This window comes from Oryza sativa, chromosome 11 (assembly GCF_034140825.1).
Source record: "Oryza sativa Japonica Group chromosome 11, ASM3414082v1".
NCBI lineage: Eukaryota > Viridiplantae > Streptophyta > Magnoliopsida > Poales > Poaceae > Oryza > Oryza sativa.
Window position 1 is genome coordinate 25,570,842 of NC_089045.1, and position 23,648 is coordinate 25,594,489.

At 40.9% G+C, this 23,648-nt stretch overlaps 2 protein-coding genes, 1 long non-coding RNA gene and 1 pseudogene across 4 annotated transcripts; 3 read left to right on the plus strand and 1 right to left on the minus strand.

Moving 5' to 3' along the window:
- Window positions 1-166: 166 nt before the first annotated feature.
- Window positions 167-2,769, minus strand: LOC136354052 (uncharacterized). The gene is made up of 4 exons (XR_010737760.1): window positions 2,627-2,769; window positions 1,993-2,198; window positions 1,234-1,553; window positions 167-493 (listed from the first exon to the last, which is right to left on the minus strand). It is a non-coding gene; the product is annotated as an uncharacterized lncRNA (long non-coding RNA).
- A 1,324-nt stretch (window positions 2,770-4,093) lies between these two features.
- On the plus strand, window positions 4,094-6,111 carry LOC107279400 (uncharacterized; annotated as a pseudogene).
- A 2,443-nt stretch (window positions 6,112-8,554) lies between these two features.
- On the plus strand, window positions 8,555-12,680 carry LOC4350906 (serine--tRNA ligase, chloroplastic/mitochondrial). Of its 2 annotated transcripts, none has more exons than XM_026021601.2 (10): window positions 8,555-8,860; window positions 8,951-9,117; window positions 9,978-10,078; window positions 10,170-10,318; window positions 10,397-10,489; window positions 10,683-10,862; window positions 11,186-11,352; window positions 11,627-11,761; window positions 11,833-11,926; window positions 12,014-12,680. In XM_026021601.2, the coding sequence occupies exons 3-10, from the start codon at window positions 10,030-10,032 to the stop codon at window positions 12,293-12,295; spliced, it is 1,149 nt and encodes a 382-aa protein (XP_025877386.1). In that variant the 5' UTR covers window positions 8,555-8,860; window positions 8,951-9,117; window positions 9,978-10,029; the 3' UTR covers window positions 12,296-12,680. The 2 variants fall into 2 exon arrangements, with proteins under 2 accessions (XP_025877386.1, XP_015615389.1); XM_015759903.3 differs by having other exon boundaries at window positions 8,560-8,860; window positions 9,985-10,078.
- Window positions 12,681-15,260: 2,580 nt separating this feature from the next.
- On the plus strand, window positions 15,261-16,556 carry LOC107277326 (uncharacterized). The gene has a single exon (XM_015761079.3). The coding sequence runs from the start codon at window positions 15,885-15,887 to the stop codon at window positions 16,422-16,424; it is 540 nt and encodes a 179-aa protein (XP_015616565.1). The 5' UTR covers window positions 15,261-15,884; the 3' UTR covers window positions 16,425-16,556.
- Window positions 16,557-23,648: the final 7,092 nt, after the last annotated feature.

Genomic DNA, 23,648 nt, shown 5'->3' on the forward strand with positions numbered 1-23,648 from the left:
CGAACTCAGAACAACCGTTGGCTGGATACACCTGGCTACCATCCAAACACGCCCACGTATTTTCTTCGAATTTAAACTCCAGTGCAGTGTAGTTAGCACTAGCATGCTAAGAAGATTGTGTTTCATACAACTTGATGGTCTTTGATTAGATCTTTTGGTGTGTGTATTTAAAACAGAGACTGAAGATCTACTACTTCATTTCACTGATAAAAGAAAAGATACAGACCGATCGTTCACACACACACACACACACACACACACACACACACAAGAACACCGCCCTACAAGCACATCAGGAACTCCCTAAAGCTACACTAAATACTTTCTGGAAAAAACAAAAGCAAAATTCTAGCATTTTTGTGCCATCGTGCAAGCCACCTGATCCGATCGGACTGTTAAGCTTTGATACATTTGCTACTCATTACATGCTGATCAACTACTGAACAACAGATCATCCTCTGACTCATCTTCTGACGATGATGGCGAGGCCGTACTGTCACAAGTGAAACATGAGAAATCAGAATGTAGCTCACAAATCCTATCTTACTATAAAGTTACCCCCCACTAACTACTTAAGCTTAACATACAAGGATGCCACATCATCATCCACTAACAAGATGCATGCCATATCATCATCTACTAACAATCATCACATTTAAATATCATGCAAACATGTTATATCTTTATAGAGCTTTTCAAAGACAAACATGTTAAATTATCATCCAATATAATTCACATAATGTTTCAGTGTATATCTTTATTATGTTTTATGATATCATATATACTTATATAGTTCATCATCACTTAGTTAATGTTTAAATGATTAATTTATGGTCCAAATTATCTTTCTCTTTTTTTCCTCAAATTAAGTCATATCACATCAATTGTTTTTAGCCTTTAGATGATTAATCTACGGTCCAAACTATCTCCCTACTTTTCTTCTTCCATAAAGTCATACCTCCTTACTTTTTACGTTTGAATCACCATTCTACATACTATTTAAATTTAAATTATCATAAGCCACATTAATTTACTTAATCTGATGTTATCTAGCTATCTTACACGTTATTTTTTTTTCGTTGTTATCATACTAAATTCCCGCAGCAATGTGTGGGGTTTCACCTAGTACTACAATTTTGAAACCCAGTCGCTAGAAAAATGAAATTATTTCGGGACAGAGAGAGTACTAAAATAAAAAGTAGTGTAGCGACAAGCGAGAGACGATGAACATACATTGCTTTTCGGTTCTGCCACGACCACTGCAGCCACTTCAGTCGAGTTTCCTTCGAATCGAATCTCTTGAAGACGGTGCGGCGTGTTCGTGACCTTAGTAGCTCTTTGGCAAGATGATACTGCTCCGAGTTCGCGTCAACCCCGTCCTCCCTTAAGGTCTTCAGCATTTGAAGTCTCTCATCTCGCTCTCTCTGAATTCTGTTGATTGATTGTTGAATTATGTTGGATATGCGACCGATGTGGTATTCGATGAATGATCTCTTCTTCTTCTTCTTCGGTTCAAGGCTGTCAACCACTTGCTCCTTCGCGTCCTGCAATTCCTGTTCATTCAGGCAAGAATTTTGAAAATACAATCAGTAGACTAGACTACATTTTGTGATTTGGATGAACAAAATTTGGGTTGTGCGTGTCTGAATGCAATTCGCACGAACCTGTGAGTAATAACAATACTTGATCCAAGTTCAGCAAGACTGGAAAAAAGTAGCACATACAAGGGAACATGAAAAGCTAGTTCAGTCAACTAACTACGTACCATTCTAATCGAAACAAATTCATTTTTAACTTTAACAGGAAAAGCTACTGTCTGGTTGTCTTATTTTCCAGCAATTCAATTTTTTTTTTCAGGTAGAAAATACATCGGCATGGCCTCCACATTCCATTTCAGTGTTGTGTATGGGCAGTTTTTCTTTCCTCAATGCATAGTTGAAGGAATTAAACAAACTATTGAATAATTTGATCCAATGGCTGCAAGATACTTGCCGTAGTAGCGCGGTGGAGACGACGAGCAGGAGTCGAACGCAGGCTGTAGCGCGGCGGCGGTTTAGGAGGCGAGCACGACGAGGTGGAGGACGCCGGCGAGCTCACCCGCCGGCGTGGTGCCTGGCGCAATCTCTGACGGTGGGGAGGCCTCATGGCCGTCGACCTTTGTGATGCCTTAGGCGCCAACCTCTGCTTGCAATGTAAATCTGCAGGGAAAGAAGGATTTTTTTTTGGTTGGTGATTTTGGGGCTGGATTGTTTGCAGCAAACTGGAGCAATGATTCACCTGTGCATTTTGCATAATGCATCTTATTTACTAGTAATACACAATGTGTGGTTCATATAAACAAGTTCAGCTCTGCCAAACTGCGGTTGTACTGAATTAATGGAAAACAAACTTGGGCTGACACAATGGCTCAACATTAACTAAGCAAAGTTGTGCACTGTCATACATTGATACATACATTACTGCGTGATGCAACTTCAATTGGCACTGAATTAAATTGTGAACCGATCGAAAGAATCAAGTGGAGCAGAATCTTGGATCTCCAGCAATGCACATTGGACCAACGACAGAGTACACATGCGTTTCTGCCGAAGGACAAAACGCTTATCTTGCCTGAATGGGGTGTTACCTCGTTCCGGCTGGGATGTGGTCACCGGACCACCGGCGCTGGCGACGGAGCAACGGCCGGCGCGGCGTTCCGCCGTCGAGGGAAAGATTGAGTGGGGGATTGGAGCCGAGGAGGCGCCTGTAGCAATGGAATGGAGTGGTGGTGGCTTCTTGAATAAGCTTTGCCCCTCTCTAGAAGAGCAACGTTACCCTGATACGGTAGATTACCGTCGTATCAGTATCTGATACGCCTCCGGATACGGATACGTGCGGGATACGTCCGGATACGTATCCCATACGTATCCCTCATTTTTCTTATTTTTAGATAATTAAAATAAATATGGATACTCTCCCGATACGGTGGGATACGGACCTGATACGGGGTAACCCTAAATCGCATCGCACAGGAACAAAACACGCTCTCCTTCTCCACCCGCGCCGCCCCTCGCTCTCACAAGTCACAACTCACGCTGCCCCTCTCTCCTCGCTTCCCCGATCCCCATCTCAGCGCCGCCGCCTACGCCGTCGCTGCGCCGCCTCGCCGCCGCTAGCGGCAGGCGCCGCGCTGCTGCCTACGGCCGGCACAGCGCCCCCTCCTCTGCGCTCTCCTCCGCGACTCCTCCTCCACAAGGTGCCGCGCCGCCCGCTCCAAGCCTCCAACCGGCGCCCAGCACCGTGTTGGCTTCCTTCGATCCCGGCCTCCGACGACGCTGAGGATCCTTAGGTAAGTGAATATCCCCTCCAAGTTTGATCTGCACTGTGCGTAGTGTTCCGGTTCAATTTTTCTTAGTATAATTGCTGTCATCTTTGGTAGATTCAATGGATTTTAGAAGTGGAAGCTCGAATGATAGTGGTAGTGCTAGCAATCCTAGTGGTAATACTGGTTTTGATGCATCGAGACCATCTAGTGGGAGTGGTTCAACAATGGGAGGGCATGCAAGGAGCATTTTGAATGCTGCTCGTGTGATTCCACCCAATGATGATGAAAAGAAGCCCTTGTGGAGGTATGTTGAGCTGCTGGAAAAGACAGGGAAAGGTCAAGGAGGGAATGCAAGGTTCAGATGCAGGTTTTGTAACCAAGTTATCCATGGGAGTTACTCAAGAGTTAAAGCACATCTCTTGAAAATTGGAACAATTGGTGTGGCTACATGCAAAAAGGTGACAGTAGATATACTTGGGCAACTTCAAGATGAAATGACTAGAGCTGAAGCAATCTCTGCAAGGAATTTGCCTAAGGACATCCCACTACCAACAGAGAGTGTGAGTAGGGGGAAGAGAAGGGCTGTTTCAGCTATTGAGTCAAGCTTCAATTTAGATGCTCGTGCCAAGCTTGATGCTTTGATTGCGAGGATGTTCTATACATCAGGTCAGAATATAGCATGTTTTTTTTCAGTTCTAACATTATCAATTTTGTTTTGTTTATGACGTGCAACTAATTATATGTGTGCATTTGGTTTGCAGGTATTCCTTTCAATGTTGCAAGAAATCCATATTTCAGGAAGGCTTTTCAGTTTGCTTGCAACAACCAACTTGGTGGTTATACCCCTCCAAATTTCAACAAATTAAGAACAACACTTCTTGTTCAAGAGAGGACAAATGTTGAGCGCTTGCTGAATGCTCTCAAGTCAACATGGTCTACTAAAGGTGTGAGTATTGTATCTGATGGATGGTCTGATGCTCAAAGGCGACCAATCTTGAATTTTCTTGCAGTGACAGAAGATGGACCAATGTTTTTAAAAGCAATCAATACTGAAGGAGAAATCAAGAGGAAGGAATATATTGCTGAGAAAATGTTTGCCATCATTGAAGAGGTTGGCCCAAATAATGTCGTGCAAGTTATTACTGATAATGCATCTAATTGTAGGGCTGCTGGATTGATGGTTGAACAAAAGTACAGCCACATTTTCTGGACACCATGTGTTGTCCATACTTTGAACTTAGCCTTGAAGAGTATATGTGCTGCCAAAAACTCTAGTGGGGATGCTTTTCTAGAATTCCAATGGATTAGTGAAGTGGCTACAGATGCATCTGCCATAAAGAATTTCATTATGAATCACTCAATGAGGCTCTCCATGTTCAATGATTTTAGTAAGCTGAAATTTCTTGCCATTGCTGATACTAGATTTGCATCTACTATTGTGATGCTTAAGAGGTTTCGTGCTATCAAAGAGAACTTAATCTTGATGGTGGCTAGTGAAAAATGGAATACCTATAGGGAGGACAATCAAGTTCAAGCACAACATGTCAAGGAGAAGATTTTAAATGATTTATGGTGGGATAAAGTGAAATATATCATTGATTTCTGTGAGCCTATCTACTCTATGATTCGTGCTGCTGACACTGACAAACCATGCCTCCATTTGATCTATGAGATGTGGGATTCCATGATAGATAAGGTGAAAAAAATCATCTATCGTCATGAAGGGAAAGAACTAGATGAGCAATGTTCTTTTTTCTTTCATGTGAATGAGATCTTACACTTCCGGTGGGCAAAAAGTACTACCCCCTTGCATTGCTTAGCACATTCACTAAACCCAAAGTAATGATGTTCTACCTCTTTTCAATTTTTATGTGCATAATTTATAATTGTTGCTAGCAGCTCAATAATCTTTTTTACAACATGTAGGTACTACTATGAGACTTGGTTGGAGGAGGCTCCAAACCACCAAGCCCCTCATATGGATGAGGAGATTTCAGATATGAGAAATAAGTGTTTTAGAAGATATTTCTCTGGGGATGAATTGAGAAAGATCAAACAACAATTTGCAGATTTCTCATTGTTTGGCAGTGGGTTTAATTCCTTTGACTCAATTGAGGATAGAGCCCATATGAATGCAAAGCAATGGTGGGGAATCTATGGTAACTCTGCACCTGAGCTTAAAAAGTTGGCACTAAAATTACTTGGACAGCCAACATCATCTTCTTGTGCCGAAAGAAACTGGAGCACTTATGGTTTCATCCATAGTTCAATGAGAAACAAGTTTAGTTCCTTCTCTTACTTATTTAGTTTCCTGTATGTTAGTAATGCATGAAATTAACACAATTGCATTTTTTTTAGTCTTAGGCCTGCACGTGCTGAGGATTTGGTGTTTGTGCACCAAAATATGCGTCTTCTTTCTAGGAGATCTGAAGAATACTACAGTGGCCCATCAATAATGTGGGATGTTGCAGGAGATAGATATGAGTTGTTTGATGGTGGTGCTGATTTTCTTCAACAAGCTGAACTGACACTTGATGAGCCTGACCTTGAGAGACTACTGGAAGATCTTGGTGCATTGGACATACAAGGCGATAACGGGCCTTCATCCACTTCGGTTCCAATGGATGAAATCAACAATCAATTTATCTAGTCTTGCAATCTAGTTATTGAGTTGAATTTGAAGTCATGGACAAGTTAATTAATTCTAATTAGTTTAGCGCTGTGGTGATGCTCTACTGTTGATTTATCTACTATGTGAACAATTTTATCTACCATCTATTTGAAGAACACATGTGTTGTGATTCCTATTTTTTAAGTCCATATTTCACACTTAGTTTTTTTGTATTTTTAAATTGTATATATGTATATATTCGCGTATCCCCGTATCCATGTTTTTAGGAAGACGGTGTATCCCGGTATCACCGTATCGCGTATCCGTATCCGTATCAGCGTATCGGGGTAACGCAGTAGAAGAGTCGGCGGCTTCTTCCAGAATCCACAGACTTCTCGTCTGCAAGCAGTCATAGTTCAAATTTAAACTTCAACAAACTTAAATTTTAAAGTTCTTTTGGTTTTTTAATCATAGTTGATTTTTTACGTTAACTTTAATACCAGTTAAATATAGAAATATAAAAAATTTACTGCAAACTTTTTTCTTCGTTTATGGGTGTGTTTAGTTGAGGAAAAGGAAATTTTTGGGTGTCACATTAAACGTTTGACCGGATGTCGGAAGGGGTTTTTAGACACGAATGAAAAAACTAATTTCAGAACTCGTCTGGAAACCGCGAGACGAATCTTTTGAGACTAATTAAGCCGCCATTAGCACATGTGGGTTACTATAGCACTTATGGCTAATCATAAACTAATTAGGCTTAAAAGATTCGTCCCGCGATTTCCTCCATAACTGTGCAATTAGTTTTTCTTTTTATCTATATTTAATGCTTTATACATGTGTCCAAAGATTCGATGTGATGTTTTTTGGGAAAAAATTTTGGGGAACTAAACAGGCCCTATTTCTCAACGATAACTCTATCTCAAACGATTGGGGTATGGTGACAAAATTTGAAGAGAAAGAAAAAAAATAATTTAAAAAGACACTTCTAATATTCGAAATTGTTTGTGACTTGGAATATGGCCAAAATTTGTCAGCGTTGGGAGATTTATTATACAATTGATTAGGTCTATAAAATGTCCCATATCTCTCTCAAAATTCAAAATCCATCCATTTGCTCCATCGTTATATTATTTGACAAAATTAACCATCTCCATTCTTTTACCTCCCATCAACTTTCATAACTACTCTCAATCTTAAACCAGAAGGACAAGAATTACTCTCATCATAGTGATTACTACAGTTTTATTGTGCCAACCCTTGTAAACCTTCACAAATTTTTTTTTTAGAGTTGTCACTCACACGTTCATCAACTATCAACTAGCAAGCGCAGGATAGCCCGCCACAATCACCTAAAAAGACTAGAGCCCAAAAATACTATATTTCTTCGTCCCGGAAAACTTGTCGTTTTATGGTTGAGTGAACAAATTAACTACAAGTAAAAATTACCATATTACCCTTATTTAATCATTGCATTTGTCACTTCAGATAATCACTTCTAGTAGACCATCTATCGCATTGTACACACATAGATAGCACTAGTAGTGGCACGGTTGTATAGGGAAATAGTATGCCAAATAAATCGATGGAATAGACTAGGCTCAGCTCGTTGGTCAAGATGCTGTCAAGATGCTAGAACGATAAATTTTGTGGGACATTTTTTGAATAGCGGAATGACAGGCTTTCCGGGACGGAGGAAGTATTCCACTTACTAAATACCAATATACCTAAATCTGAGAAAAATATAAACCCATACTAGTCGAATAAAAACTACATTTTAACCCTACATTTTATCTGTTTATCTTACTTTTTCATCACATCAAAACTTTCCTACACACATGAACTTTCAACTTTTCCGTCACATCGTTCCAATTTCAACCAAACTTCTATTTTTTGTGTGAACTAAACACACCCTAGTTCGAAGATAGAACACACAAGCTCATGGGTGTGTTTGGCTGCAAACTGTGGCTAGTAGCCATTGGCTGTGCGCCGCAGCCGCATACACTGCGTGTAGCAGCAGCAGCTGTTTGGAAACTTGCAGCCAAACACAACCCATATCATCAGTACTTGAGTCGGTCTCACTGCTTATAAAAAAACATGCAAATCTTCCCCGACCTCTCATTCAAGAGTTGCCTTTATGCAATAATGTTGGCTGCCATAATCAATTTTAGTTTTTTTTTTGTCTCCTCTCTTAAGAGCTATCACTCATTTCATATAGGTTGCTTTATTGTTTCTGATTGCGTTTTATACCACTTCTCTTATACTATACTCAGATATGAAATAGGGAAGATGGATAAATTTGATAGGTTTCGTGATAGCGATGTCAGTAATTTGACGAGTTTTGTGATAATGATATATATGTAGAATGATGTGTTTTTTTTACTAAGACAATTCATTAGTACTCCATCCAATGTAAGTCATTCTAGCATTTTCCACGTTCATAATGATGATAATGAAACTATATAGATATATATGTCTAGATTTATTAACATCAATATGAATATGGCAAATGCTAGAATGACTTACATTGTGAACCGGAGGAAGTAGTTGATTAATTAAATGCCAAATTCATAGTAAGCCATATGATAGAAGATTGAAAATTTGTGAAAAAGGGAAGCAATTTCGCCTCGTTTTTGGATGCCCACAATCTTAACCAAGAACTTCAACTCGTGCGCCCCCAAAAAACCCCCACCTTTCTCTTATCCCCTCTATCCGCCGCTCGCCGGCCATCTCCCTCCCCCACCACCACCACCACCGCCGCCTCCTCTCCGGCGAGATGCTGACCTGCGGCCGCTTCCTCTCCTCCTCCGCCGCCGCCTCCACCCCCTCCCTCTCCCCCTTCCGGAACCTAACCCTCTCCCTCCTCCGCCGTCCCCATCTCCGCCTCCTCTCCTCCTCCGCCACCGCCTCCGCCGCCGCCGCCGCCGTCGAGCCCGACACCAAGGGTAAATATCCTGAACCTTCAAACTCGAGGGAACACCTCGCGGTTTGACAGCGAGAGCCGTTCTGAGCTGTGGGTGTATGGGTGGTCGCAGGTGGCGCGGGTGGCGGCGCCGCGAAGCCGCAGTGGAAGGCGGCGATAGACTTCAAGTGGATCCGGGAGAACACGGACGCCGTCGCCGCCAACATCCGCGACCGCAACTCCGCCGCCAACCTCGACCTCGTCCTCCAGCTCTACGACGAGTACCTCGCCTTGCAGAAGGTACAGGAGCCTGTTAATTAATTGTCATTTGCTACTGCTGCTGTTTGTAGTTTCTGAGATGCTGCTCTTGCGTGACTGCCTGCAATACAAGTTGGATGGATAAGATTTAAGCTTGCGCTGTAAAATTATAATGCAAAGCTCGTGATTCGCAAGACTTTTAAACTGTTGGATAAGACTTTTATGGAGCTTGTCATTGACTCATTGCTGCTGCTGCTGTTTGTAGTTTCTGATTCTGCTCTTGCGTGACTGCCTGCAATAGAAGTTGGATGAATTAAGATTAAGCTTGCACTGTGAAATTATATTGCTTTAGTTTGTGATTTCCAAGAGTTCAATAACTGTTCGAGATGATTGATAGAAAAATTTGCAACTTTCGTGTGAACTTAGACATGAACTGGTTCTTAACTGGCCTATTCATATGGTTAATTCATTGGCATGTGTTATGTTACTTTCTGACTATTAGTGAGTTGTGCCTATTGCAACCTTGTAATTTTGGGGGTAGCAAAATATTAGGAAGAACCAAAAATTGAAACTAGAAACTACTCTTTTTGGCCAGTAGTCATGGCTATTAATTGGTTATTTCGTTGATTATATTGGATCACTGATTGATTCTGCTTTACTGATCTTGTGAACTCAAAATTACTCATGGCTTCATGGACTTATCCTTGCCTGGACGACACTTTTGTTTATGGCGTAAATATGATACTGTGTTACTGCGATTTAACCTATTTTGGCATCAATGTCTCATTGTTCTACCGAAGACACGTGTGTATCTGCTTGTGTGTATGCTTGCAGTGATTGAACATAGTTGGTTATTTAATTCTGGACTGAGATATGGTGGCAACAATTCCTAATTATGACAGATGGCAGGAAGTTGAACGGCTCCGAGCTGAAAGAAATGCAGTTGCTAATAAGATGAAAGGGAAATTAGAACCATCTGTGCGTCAAGCCCTTGTTGAAGAAGGTAGAATGTTTATGAATTTATTTTCTAAAAAAAATGAAACAGCGATACCAACATAGTAATTTTTTTTTATAAAAAAATTGGATTGTTGCAGGCAAGAACCTGAAAGAAGGGCTTATTGCCCTAGAAGAGGACCTTGTTCAGCTGACTGATAAGCTTCAACTAGAAGCACAAAGCATTCCTAACACCACACATCCAGATGCTCCTGTAGGGGGTGAGGAAAGTTCTGTCGTCAGAAAAGAGGTAGTGGGATTTCTGTGTATCTAACTCTGTCTTTTCAGTTTGTCCAACTGCTAATTTTCTTTTACTTGAATAATGCAGGTTGGTAGTCAGAGAAACTTCAATTTCACCATTAGAGATCACCTTCAGCTGGGAAAAGAACTTGATTTGTTTGATTTTGATGCAGCTGCTGAGGTATAACTGCCACAAATCAATGTTAAACATAACTTTGCAGTAAGTTGTTCAATAGCACAGTTATATTTGAACTGGACAGAAGCCATTACCTGAACACTAACTCAAAGATGATCTACAATTGTAGCTCCTATATGAGCAGTTGTACTTCTTTTCACTTGTTCATTTTACCAAGGTTGTATACTGTCATTTTCAGGTTAGTGGCTCGAAGTTCTACTACTTAAAGAATGAAGCTGTTCTGTTGGAGATGGCCCTTGTTAATTGGGCCATCACTGAGGTCTCAAAGAAAGGTTTCACACCACTAATAACTCCGGAGATTGTAAGGTCATCTGTTGTTGAGAAATGTGGCTTCCAGCCAAGGGCCCAAAATACTCAGGTATATTGATCCAAGATACCTTTACATCCTGGTTAATAGATGAATTCAGCTTTTAGAGCTGGTTGTGTTAGGAGGATCTTATGCCCATAATTTCAAGAAAAAGGTGAGTAACTTTCTCTAGGATATGCTTTTGTGCTGTATGATGTGGCATGTTAAAGTCGTAGTTGGCTCCTAATTTATGAATTCTCTCCTAATTACACAGGATCAGATCAGCTATTTTGTCATCTTTATTTTCATTACATGATTTGGAAATTTCATCGATCTTTCATCGTGTGAAAGTAAACATTTATTTCACTAGTTAACCTTCTATTGTGTTTCTGTAGGTTTATTCGATCGATAACAGTGATCAGTGCCTCATAGGAACTGCAGAGATTCCTGTTGGCGGCATCCATATGGACTCTATACTCCCTGATTCTGATTTGCCTCGAAAATATGTAGCCTATTCACATTGTTTTCGCACAGAAGCTGGTGCCGCAGGTGCTGCCACTAGGTATGCATATTTTCTTGTTCTGTTAAGATTATGCATTGGAAATTGCTCTCCACTGATTTATGTAATTTGATCACAGTATGTTGATTACATATTGTATAGATGTGTGAAGATTTGTTCATTGGTTATTCAAAACTTTGAGATACTCCCTCTTTTTTTTATTTGATGTTGGTTAGTTCATTTTTGAACTAACGAACATTATGTAAAAGAGAATGGAGGGCGTAGTTTACAATTCTTGTATGAAGTTGCTAAGTTTTGGTCACTGCATCCTGAACAGGGGCCTCTACCGTGTACATCAGTTTAGCAAGGTTGAGATGTTTGTATTTTGCCGGCCAGAGGAGAGCGACAAGTGCCATGAAGAACTTATCACTATTGAAGAGGAACTTTATGCATCACTTGGACTTCATTTCAAGTATTCCCTGATCTTCTGAATTTGCATGTCATTATAATTTAGAGGCAACAATATCATGCTCTTTCTTGCAGAACTTTGGATATGGCGACTGGGGATCTGGGAGCACCGGCCTACAGAAAGTTTGACATTGAGGCATGGATGCCAGGCCTAGATAGGTACGGTGAGGTAAGAAACATTACTCAAGCCCTCTGCTTTTGAACTTATATTCAATTTGAAGCAATTGCCCTAACTTTTCCTAATCGAAACGAACAGATCTCGAGCGCGTCAAACTGCACAGACTATCAGAGCAGGCGGCTGGGCATCCGGTTTCGCCCATCACCTGCAGATCCTCCACCGGCGAACGCCAAGAAAGGAAAGGGCAGCTCAGGCCCAACACAGTTTGTCCACACGCTCAACGCGACAGCGGTTGCTGTTCCTCGCTTGATCATATGCATCCTGGAGAACTTTCAGCAAGAAGATGGAACGGTTGTGATCCCAGAGCCACTGAGGCCCTTCATGGGCGGACTTGAAGTGCTCTCCCCGAAAACCAAATGATCAGCTTGAAGGTCACCACGTTTACTTCGAATCTTGTTTTTTTTATAGATTTACAGTCTTTTTTTCCCCCGAGGATATTGGCAAGTGAATGTGCAGAATTTCAAAGAAATCTGTGGTCGATTCCAAATGTTCCATGCGAAATTCGTGGCTGTTAGTTGGCCACCGATTGTCGATTGTTGTTTTGGCAACATATCCAGGTTAACTATTTCCTCCTTGTCAAAATATAGCAAACTTGGAATGGATATATAGTCCAATGATTATGGACAAGGGGCTAGCCAGATTCTTTGGACTAGTATGCTTTCCATCAGTTTTAATAGTTTGCTATATTTTGGGATGGAGGGAGTAGTTGAACAAACTCAGTATTACACTTGTAGTTAACTGGTAACTCCACATATGCCCATTGTATTGGATATCCCTTGCGAAATATTTCCTCCGTCCCAAAGTATATGGTTTTTAGGTGGATGAGACATCTTAATACTATGAATCTGAACAGATTTAGTACTAGGATGTATTTCATTCACCCAAAATATGTTATACTTTGGGATGGTGGGAGTATTTGTCCACGGGAGAACTATACCGGAGTAGTTTGTGCTAGAACAATAGTACTAGTGCTTTGTCAGTTTAATATCTGTTCGTTTACGGCTGTGTTTAGTTCAGCACAAAGTTTGGATTTTGGTTGAAATTGGAGATGATGTGATTGAAAAGTTGTGTGTGTATGATAGGTTGATGTGATGAAAAAGGACTAAAGATCTAGACACAGTCTACATGATGCGAGGCATGCGGCTAGAGCAGCCAGCATTTTGAAATCATCAACCATGCTGGCAGTTTTGCTAGCGATTGATTGGGCCACGTGGTGTGCCAAAATTTGAGATAATTATGCAAATTACGGTGGTAAAAAAAAAATCTTTTCCAACGCGCTCGCCTTCTCGGCCCTTCGAGGCTGTCGAGAGCCCTTCTCTCATCCATCGTCTTTGTTAAAGTATGGAATTCTCACCCAGGGCTGCGGAACTCACGACTCTATTAGAAAGTAGAATAACCAACTTTTACACGAATTTTCAAGTGGATGAGATCGGTCGAGTGGTCTCAGTTGGAGATGCTGCGAGGCCATGGAAACTTAAAATAACAAAATAAAAAATAAAAAAATAACAATTAGTAGTAGTTAAGTTCCAGATTTCACACTGCAAACTTAAAAGAATACAAATGGATCGATAGGAATTTCATGGTAAACAGAGAAAAAGAACAACAAAAACAAAATCTAATTTTAAATGAATAAAATAAGAAGCACAAAGAGAAACTTAGAAAATATTGAAAAAAAAACAAAATTGTACGTTTAAATACTAAGCTATATATTATCATCACTTAATCTAAAGCTGATCGTCTCCGCGTCAGCTGATTGGTTAATAATTCACCCGTCAAATTCGTACACTTATCCCTTACTGTGCTGTGGAGCAAGCTCAGCAAGCTATCAGAGCATTTTACTTTGCAAAATTATAATGGCATGGTTCCAATTTACCCTTTTAGTTTTGAAGACCATAGTGGTAACGGTGCATAGGTGAGTACAAACACTCTCTCTCACTGCTTAAAAAATAATTTTCGCATACTAGGGTCATTTATTTTTCTAGACGAATATAACATTTGGTACCATTTCCCTGCATGCAAAATCAGGGACGGGGGACGATATGGTCGTCCGCTTGCGAAGATCCATCTTCACAGGCGGACGACATAAGGTGACATCATGCATCTTCCCAGGTGGAGCCTTAAGACATCCGCTTGGGAAAATGTAGGATTATCTCAGGCGGACATCTTAAGAGCTCCGCCTATACAGTATATTTATCACGATCATGCGTCGAGTCCCCCGCTATATCTTTGATCGGTTCCCCATGTGTACGTTTACATCGCTTGCACACACATTGTCACTTATACTACTCCCGTACAATTTCAGCTACAATTTGTTGATTTCTTTGTGTTGCAATCCTGGATCTCTATTGATTTTATATGAATAGATTAGATTTTGTTGACAGGTTAAAGTTATTAATTTATCGGTTACTCTGTTGTGTGAATTTCGATAGATACTCCTCAGTTCTAACTGAACTTCAGCCTAGAGCATCAGACTAACCAAAGGCAGACATCATTAAGGCCTCGTTTGGCACAGCTCTAGCTCTCAACTCCAGCTTACCTAGAGCTGGAGCTGTGCCAAACGGTATAGAATCTCTATTTTTTAGAGCGGAGTTGGGTGAGCTGCTCCACAAATTTGTACTACGGGGGTGGAGCTGGGTTTTTACTGCTCCACAGCTCCACTCCACCCCAAAAGATCCACTACCTTTTAATTTTTTAGCCTAATTACACCAAAATGCCACTCAACAACCCCTCATACCCTCTCTCTCTTCCTGTTCTCTCTCCTCCCCATCCTCCTCATAACAGCCGGCGTTGGCGGCGGCCGGCGGCTCGATGGTGTCGGAAGGCATGCAGTCAGCGGCGGCGGCGACGCACGGGCGGCGGCTGTAGGCGCGTAGGCAACGGCTGTGCGTGGGCGGCGGCGGCAGCAGCGGCCGGGCGCGGGAGGCGGGGCGGCGCGTGTGCGGCGGCGGCATTTCGTCGAACACTTGGGTTGACCGCCGGCTGTGGGGTCGGGGGCGAGCGACGGCGGCGCGCGGTCTAAGCGCCGGCGGCAGCGGCGGTAGGGCGATACCAACCAAGTGTTCAACGAAATGCCAACCAGGAATATGGTGGCGTGGAGCTCCTATAGGAGCTAGCTCTCACTGGAGTTGGAGGTTGGAGCCTTACTAAATGGGGCCTGAGTTCTGACTCTGATCTTCAGCTTAGATAGTCAGACTAGCCAAATATTTTTTTTCATTTTTTTACTCCAGTTAGTTCATTTATGGGATGAGGAAATGTTGGCATGTTTGTGTAAGATCTCACTGACCCCAAAATGTGCCTGGTTTTCTGTTTCTTTTTTCTTTTTTAAAAAAACTATGCGCCTACCAATCTTCCAGTTCCCAACCTGAAAGAAGCAGGCTAGCTCTAGAAGAGGACCCTGTTCAACTGACCATAGGCTTCAATTCAACTAGAAGCACAAAAGTATTTATTCATAATACCACGTATCCTTTAATTTATCAAAGATTACAAGTAATAGATTAACACATATCTTCCACACGGAAAACGGAGCTGATTAATTAAGTATTATCTATAAAAAAACTTAAAAAATGTATTAATATGATTTTTTAAAGCAACTTTCGTGTATAAACTTTTTGCAAAACCCGTACCATTTAGCAATTTGAAAAGCTTGTACGAGGAAAACGAAGGAGATGAGCGAAGTGATGGGAAAGAACACAGCCTTGCGTAATTCGTGTCGAATTCGTGTCAAGTTTTGGCCTACTACCACTTGTCGCTTGCTGTTTTCGGCAGTGCATAATCCAAGTTAAAACTATCCGATTCGAACCCCCGCCTTGGATGATTCCGATTCCGATTGCGAGTCTGGAACAACACGAACCCGCCTCAAACTCGGTCGATCTTTCTTCTCCTCTTCTTCTTTTCGACGAAACAAATCCTCCAAAATCTTCACGCGAGGCGCAGGTTGAGAGATCCACCCATGGCCAGCGGCGACGAGGAGGGCTCGGGCTCGCGCTCGCCCAGCAAGGCGGCTCCGGCTCCAGCTCCGGCGAAAAAGAAGAAGACGAAGACGACGACGACGACCTCGGCGATGGCCCCGCTGCCACTAGCGGAGGTGAAGTGGATCCTCGCGCAGAAGCGAGAGCCCTACACCAACCCGGACGACATCGAGGGCTTCAAGATCAGCAGCAACCCCAACAACGACAACGACGACGGGTTCCCGGAGGAACTCAAGGCGAGCTGCAGGGACTCCATCCGCAGATCGAACATCCTCCGCAAGGTCGCGGACGACCGCTTCTTCGAGTACCAGAGCGAGGTCAGGGCCGCCATGGAGTCCAGCGGCCGCTTCTTGGTCGACGCCGGCTTCTTCGAGCGCAGGGCGAGGGGTCGCGCCAAGCTTAACGAGGCATGGGCGAAGTTGCGCGATGGCCTCCCGCTCTCCGACTCTGACAGCGATGCGGATGAGGAGGATGACGAAGACATGGCATTGCTGGCTGCGATGGGTTTAGAATTCGATTGAGAAGAGAAATCGATTTAATTGTTATTATTATTATTACCAACAAGGAAGGTAGTCCGCATATTCGCGCGGGCTTGTACAGTAGATTGCGTTGCTTAAATAATTGTTTAATCTATTTGATAGATTTATACCGTATAATATTTAATTCATCCCTATAAGCAGCAGATATCTATAGTCTTCTTCATCATCTAAGATAATGTAGACTTAGTCTATTTAGAAAACATATATAATAAATTAAATGTAAATTAAAAAAAGGTGTTTTTGGAAAAAAATAAATGTTTAGGGGCTAACTTTTTTTTTATCAAATCTGTTTATTTTCTACTAACACTTGTGTTTTATTTGGCATAAACCTAGCCCATTTTACATTGATGCAATTTGTCACTTACAGATAAGACAGAGCATATTTCTGACTTAGAAATTACTCCCTCTATTCCAATTTGATCATCACTTAAGCAAAGGATGCTGAGACCAAAAACAACAAAACCTCCATGGTTCTAAAATTATTTTCATCAATCAAGGTGTTGATTGCATTACGCTGTAAATATTTCGTGGAGTTACACCAAGATAATTTTTTTAGGTTACACCAATAGAAATTAATTTTGGCTAGTTGCATGCATGAGCTTATTCAACGATGCCCATTTACTCTTTACACAAAAGTCATTTGTTATATGATGATTATTTAAGGGAGATATAAAAACCTTGGATGAGATCAAACTGGCATGGAGGAACGATGGTGGGAGTAGTAAATATCAAGTTGTACATGTAGGGGTTGTTTGGTTGCATGCCACAAGTTGCCACGCCAAAAGTTAGTCATTGCCACAGTTTTTTAGCTATTGTTTGGTTCATGACACAACTGTGGCTAGCCACATATTTTCTCTATATGGCCCCACATGTCATACACTAGTATTTTTTGCTAACTTTGGCTAAGTTGTGGCTAGCACCACACATTTTGTGGCAGCCACACCTTGCCTAATATGGGGTTTGGCAAAGTTAGCAAGCAACCAGATATCCTAGTTATGACCTGAACAATTAATGTATCTGGAGTCATCTTAGCATGGAGTTATAATTTTTAGATTTTTTTCTAATGATAAAATAATTCATAAATTTAAAATTCAAAAAGTATGTGCTCTACTTGGAGTTACAATTTTAATTTTTCATGATTTTATAGTTTGGGAAGTACAACATATAAAAATAAAATTGTACTCATCTGTAACTCTCAATTGTAATATTTTATTAACTTGAGAACTTATTTTAAAATTAACCATTAGTAAGTTATTATGATTTGGTGTCACTTAAATATATGCAAACTTCAAAATTAGTAATAATAAGAAAGTGTCACAATTTATTACTTATATACAAGTAGTGCAAATTTGTTAGGTTACTGAATGACCACGATGTCGATCGTTTCATACCATTAACATGGAAAGAAACAATTTGGAAGTTCATGATGTCGTTTCATATCAGAAACATGAAAAGAAACAAAACTTGGATGTTGGAACGGAAATTTTCTTTGAAAAAAACAGCAACAATAGTTTGCAAATTTCAGTTTGGATCAAATCTTAATTGATAAAATAGTGCCGGAGTGGTAGAAGTTGGGGGACGCGAGAGTCTGGTCGACATCAACGGACTCATGGTTATGGCTGCCCTTGTAGCCGATCATCTAGGGCAACTGGGCAGGCCGATCGCCGGTGAAAGAGATTGACGTACCTAGTCAACGTTTCATGGTGCGTGCAGAACCCTACTGCCTGGAGGAGTGCGTTGGTTTGTGATTAACTCATGCCCCATCGCGCGTAAGAATTGTGGAGTGTGTTAATTTTTTTTATAGATTTAAAGTGATTAGCAGGCAAGGAGGATCACAAATGGATTAACTTTTTTTTTTCTCACAAATCTAATCTAACAGTGTAAAATAACGGGTTCACCGGTTTAAGTGAAATCCAAGGGCTAGATGTTTTGCTTTTTTCTTAGAATTTCTAAGAATTTATCTAATTTATTAGAGCGCCACTTGGCGTCTTAGGAGCGTTTATAGGACGCTTAATGGACTTTTAGTATATAATAGATAGATAGATAGATAATAGATGCCATCGAGTATATATTATGTTTGTCAGTGTTCTATCTATCTATTATATTTATATATGGCTATCCTAGAACATGAACATGATGGGAAGTGAAATTACCAATGTTTTATTAACTCTGCTATATATGACTGTTGTTTAGTTGATGCCCATCTGTGTTATCAGTCCAACAAGGAAGCTCTGCAACATTTTTCTTGCGCTTCAGTTAATCTTGTTTCTTGTTTAGGTGTATTTCTTCACAAAATTGTTTGTCCTGTATAGAGTTATTGCCTATGAATTAGACTGGAGTATGTCCAACCAATCTTTAGAGAACCTTGTTGTATGCATGCTATAGAATTCTGGATAAATCTAAGACCCTCTCCTGCACTAATTCAAACACTTTTGCTGGTTTGTTCTCGTGATCTCGTCAGTCACACTAGTTCATGGAGTGGACTACTGATGTTTGATCATGGTATGTTGGATGGTTGGTAGTAGATTATTTTCCTCTTGAATCAGTCAGTCCTTACTAATTTGATACTACTTCAATGGCATATACCGCATATGTGTTGGTAGCATGTCAAAGTTATTAATTTATCGGTTACTCTGTTGTGTGAATCTCGATACATATTCCTCAGTTCTGACTGACCCTGTTTAGATGGGACTAAGACTTTTAACTCCCTATCACATCGGATGTTGGACACTAGTTATAAATATTAAACGTAGACTATTAATAAAACCCATCCATAATCTTGGACTAATTCGCGAGACGAATCTATTGAGCCTAATTAATTCATGATTAGCTTATGTGATGCTACAGTAAACATTCTCTAATTATAATTAATTAGCCTTAAAAATTTTGTCTCGCAAATTAGCTTTCATTTATGTAATTAGTTTTGTAAGTAGTCTATATTTAACACTCTAAATTAGTGTCTAAATACAGAGACTAAAGTTAAGTCTCTGGATCCAAACACTACCTTAAGCCTAGAGTATCAGACTAACCGAAGGCAGAATTATTGAGTTCTGACTTCAGTTAGTTGATTTATGGGATGAGGTATGTTGGTATGTTTGTGTAAGATCTCATTGACCCCCAAAATGTGCCTGGTTTTATGTTTCTTTTTTCTTTAAAAAAAACTATGCGCCCACCAATCTTCCAGTTACCAACCTGAAAGAAGCAGGCTAGCTCTAGAAGAGGACCCTGTTCAACTGACTATAGGCTTCAATTCAACTAGAAGCACAAAAGTATTTATTCATAATACCACATATCCTTTATTAACGATTACAAGTAATATGAATATAAGATAAGTAAAAGACATTAAACTTGGACCCCTATGCGGGTCTCCGCGTGGACTGGAAATGAAGGATCACCCCGCCCCCGCGAAAATCGACGGGGACATATCTCCTTCCATTTATTTTCTTATGGAGAACCAATTCAAACCATTCCCGTCTCGTAACAGGTGAATTCACCGCGCGGAAACAGAAAACGGGCCCCTTGCCCATCTCTACTCTTATGAAGTTGCTAAGTTTTTTTGTCACTACACGCTGAATAGATGTTTTTGTGCTTTTCCAGCCTGAGGAGAGCGACTAGTGCCATGAAGAACTAGTTCATCACTGTTCAAGTGGAACTTTATGCATCAGTTGGATTTCATTTCAATATTTCCTGATCTTCTGGATTGACATGCAAGTCATGCCACAACTCAAAATAATAAACAAGATTAACGCAAGCATACAAGATGATTATATATCAGTAATCTTATTATATTCAAGACTAATGATGCGCTCGATGCACTCAATAGGAAAACAAGATTGATGGAAAGCAAACAAGATCATTAACTTTTGGACCAATCAAAATTAATACTAACAAATGATGAGATCTTAAGACATATTACTAGTGCATGTAAAAGAAACAATCATCAATCTTATACTACCTCCTTACCTAATATAAGGATGTTCACTATTTTATTATAACGTTTGACCACTCGTCTTATTCAAAAAATTTGTGCAAATATAAAAAATAAAAAGTTGTGGTTAAAGTACTTTGGATAATAATAAAGTAAGTCACAAATATAATAAATAATAATTATAAAATAGTTTTAATAAGATAAATGGCTAAACAGTGCTAGTAAAATGTCAAAATTTCTTATATTAAGGGACGGAGGGAGTAGTATATGTCTCAATTTGGTATTTGATTTCATCAGAGACCCATGAACGAATCCAGGTAATACGGGAACAAATTATCCCAATCCATTTCTTGGTGGTCGCCGTCGTAGTCGTAGTCGTCGTCTTCCTCGTACTCCACGCTCGCACCAACATCAACAAGAAATCCACGGTGATTCTCCCATGCCCAGAACCTCCTCTCCTCGACGAAGTCCTCGTCGGCCATGACGCGGCCGCATGAATCCATGGCCCTCCCAGCGGTCGCGCCTTCTCGTCGGCTTCGTCGTCGTCCTCCTCCCGGTGTCCTCCACTCCTCCCAGGCGAGGATCCGCGCCACCTCCGCCAGCGACAGCACCACCTTCTTCTTCGCCGTCGACTACGTCTTCTTCGTCATCACCGCCGACGTCGGATCCTCCGTCTCGCCGCCGGCTTCCTTGTGGCAGGTGACTGACACCGCCGGCGATCGCCTCCGACGAGCCCTCCTCGGTGGAACCGGCGAGGACGCGAGACTACGAAGATATATAGGCAGGTTAGTTTGTTTTTTTGACATTTCTCAGTTTTTTTTGGTAAGGTGGGTATGGGTGCAAGTTTGACTGATTTGTTACCCTGTGTTAAGCTTTTTGTGAAAAGGAAGTTTATAAAATGCCAAATTAAGTTGAAAATTCCGTTTGGATAATCGTTCTGTTAAATTTTGGTTGAAGATAATATCTAAGAGTTTTGGTTAGAGGGCTCCTGAAGTTCTTTTTGCTCCTGCTATTTTGGATGATGAGTTTATCTTTTGTTTCTTTCTTGTTGGCTGTGTGCACTCTTTAGGTGCAGAAGCTGGAGGTGTTCTCAGAATAATTGTATCACCTGATAGTGCTGAGATTAATAAAGCTTCCATTATATAAGAAAACTTCTAACTCTCTCCATCCTAAATTGATCATTATATATAATTTGCAGTTTTGCAGTGCACGCCTCTCCTCTCCTCTCATCCCCACCCCGTCGAGCCGCCGTTGTACTGAGCGCTACCTCTTCGCCAACGCCACCGCACATCGGCTCGCCAGCCGCCACAACAATGCGGTGCTCGATCATGATGAAGGCAGCGGTTAATTTGCTCTGGGCCGTTAGCCGGAGCTCGCAGTGGCGCCAGGGTTTAATCATTCGGTTTGGACGTTTCTGTCGGAGGGTGCTGATATACCGAAATTTCCGTAATTTTAAATAAATTTTAGTCAAATTTAAATAAAATATTGTCAAATTTACAACAAAGATAAAATTTCGGTCAAAAAATAATACTATCATATAGGTAGGGGGGAGTGGTTGTCCGATATGGCCGTCATTTCCGAACGTTCTCAGGTACGTTCTGGGTCTCATCGGTGATATATAACCGCCGTGCTGTTCATCTGCCTCCGCGTATTCCAGAACGTTTGCTGCTACCACACTCCGGGGCAACCGGTTCGCAATTAGTTATGTTTGCTCACATTAGCTGTTCGAGGAAATGCCTCAGTGATGCTTAGTAGGCAGTGCTTATTTTTTTGTCAGTGTTCGCACGTCAGTACGTATATTCACAATTTATATTAAAATCACGGTTTCAGCTCTGTATCCTGTGCGGGCAAGCAGCTACGAGGGCCCTATTTGGTTCCATAGGCTAATTATTAGCCACCACCTTTTAACCCTGAATTATCTCTCAAGGATCCAAACAGGTGGGCTAATTTGAGGCTAAAGTGAATTAGCCTCCCTCAAAACATTAGCCTCTCTAAGGGGTGCTAATGGGGCTAATTTTGTGTGGGGACCATCAAAAAGTAGCTCTCTCTCCCTCTCTCTCTCCTCTCTTTCTACTCTCTCTCTCTCCACATTTTAGCCTTGAATTAGCCTATGGATCCAAACATACCACCCTAGGCTAATGTTTAGCCTACCAATTCATGACTAAACATTAGCTCTCAAAATTAGTCCTGGGCTAATCTTCCAAACAGGGCCAAGGTTTTGTACGCACATCAACGCATGGCGAATGCGGTTCCTGTTATCTTGCATTCTGATTCTTGCCTTTAAGCTCATAATGCACTTTAGGCTGCGTTCGTTAGGAGTAGTTCCCAACTCCTCCTCGTTTTTCACGCGCACGCTTTTCAAACTGCTAAACGGTGCGTTTTTTTATAAAAAGTTTATATACGAAAGTTGCTTTAAAAATCATATTAATCTATCTTTGAAAAAAAATTAGCTAAAGCTTAATTAATCATGCTATTAATTACCTTCCATCTCCTACTACGTGGGGCTAATTTTCATAAAGAAGCTTGCAAAAAGGATTTTTTTTCTTTTGTTGGCAAGAGTGCTAATAATGAACATGAGAAGCATTCCAGCGTGGCTAAAACAATAGACTAGAGGGAAGTTCACTTAAAAAACGTAGAAATCTCTATTTCTGTTATTTAGTGTCTGTTACTCTGTGTCTTTGTGTTATTGTGAAGGATTTTGTAGCTGAAATGCTTTCTGTACGTAGCAACAGAGCAAGGAGATGCTATATAAATCGGTTGACAGTAACTGAAGTAACAATTGCATCATTGCTTATTCCGCACCAGAGGCCCCTTCACAATTTCTACGCATTTGACTCTTCACATATACTCCCTTCGTCCCTAAAAAACCAACCCAGTACTGGATGTGACACATCCTAATATTATGAATCTGGACATACATCTTTCTAAATTCATTGGAGTAGAATGTGTCACATCCAATTCTAAATTTGTTTTTTATGGGACGGAGAGAGTATTTACTTCTTTCTGCACTTGCTTGTAGCGACCCTTGTATTCCACTTCCGAGGTAGAATACCGGTCTATGGCTCATTCCTTAGTAAGAACTAACTTACCAAGAAATGTGCACACCAGAGTAACATAACTGAAACAATTGTAGCGAAACCCATTAAATAAAAACCATAGAAAGTAGCTTTTATCAACAAAATAACTAAATTTACCTCAACAACAATTTCCAGTAATGATCTTTATCTTGACTTGATACTGACCATGCTTTACTTCGTATACAACTCCCAAATTTTTCT

Excerpts from the sequence above, each read along its gene's own strand:
- LOC4350906 (XM_015759903.3), top strand. The coding sequence starts at position 8,692 with ATGCTGACCTGCGGCCGCTTCCTCTCCTCCTCCGCCGCCGCCTCCACC. Across the intron at positions 10,079-10,169 it reads TCAAGCCCTTGTTGAAGAAG|GCAAGAACCTGAAAGAAGGG; the intron begins GTAGAATGTTTA and ends GGATTGTTGCAG. Across the intron at positions 11,927-12,013 it reads GCCTAGATAGGTACGGTGAG|ATCTCGAGCGCGTCAAACTG; the intron begins GTAAGAAACATT and ends CGAAACGAACAG.
- LOC107277326 (XM_015761079.3), top strand. The coding sequence starts at position 15,885 with ATGGCCAGCGGCGACGAGGAGGGCTCGGGCTCGCGCTCGCCCAGCAAG.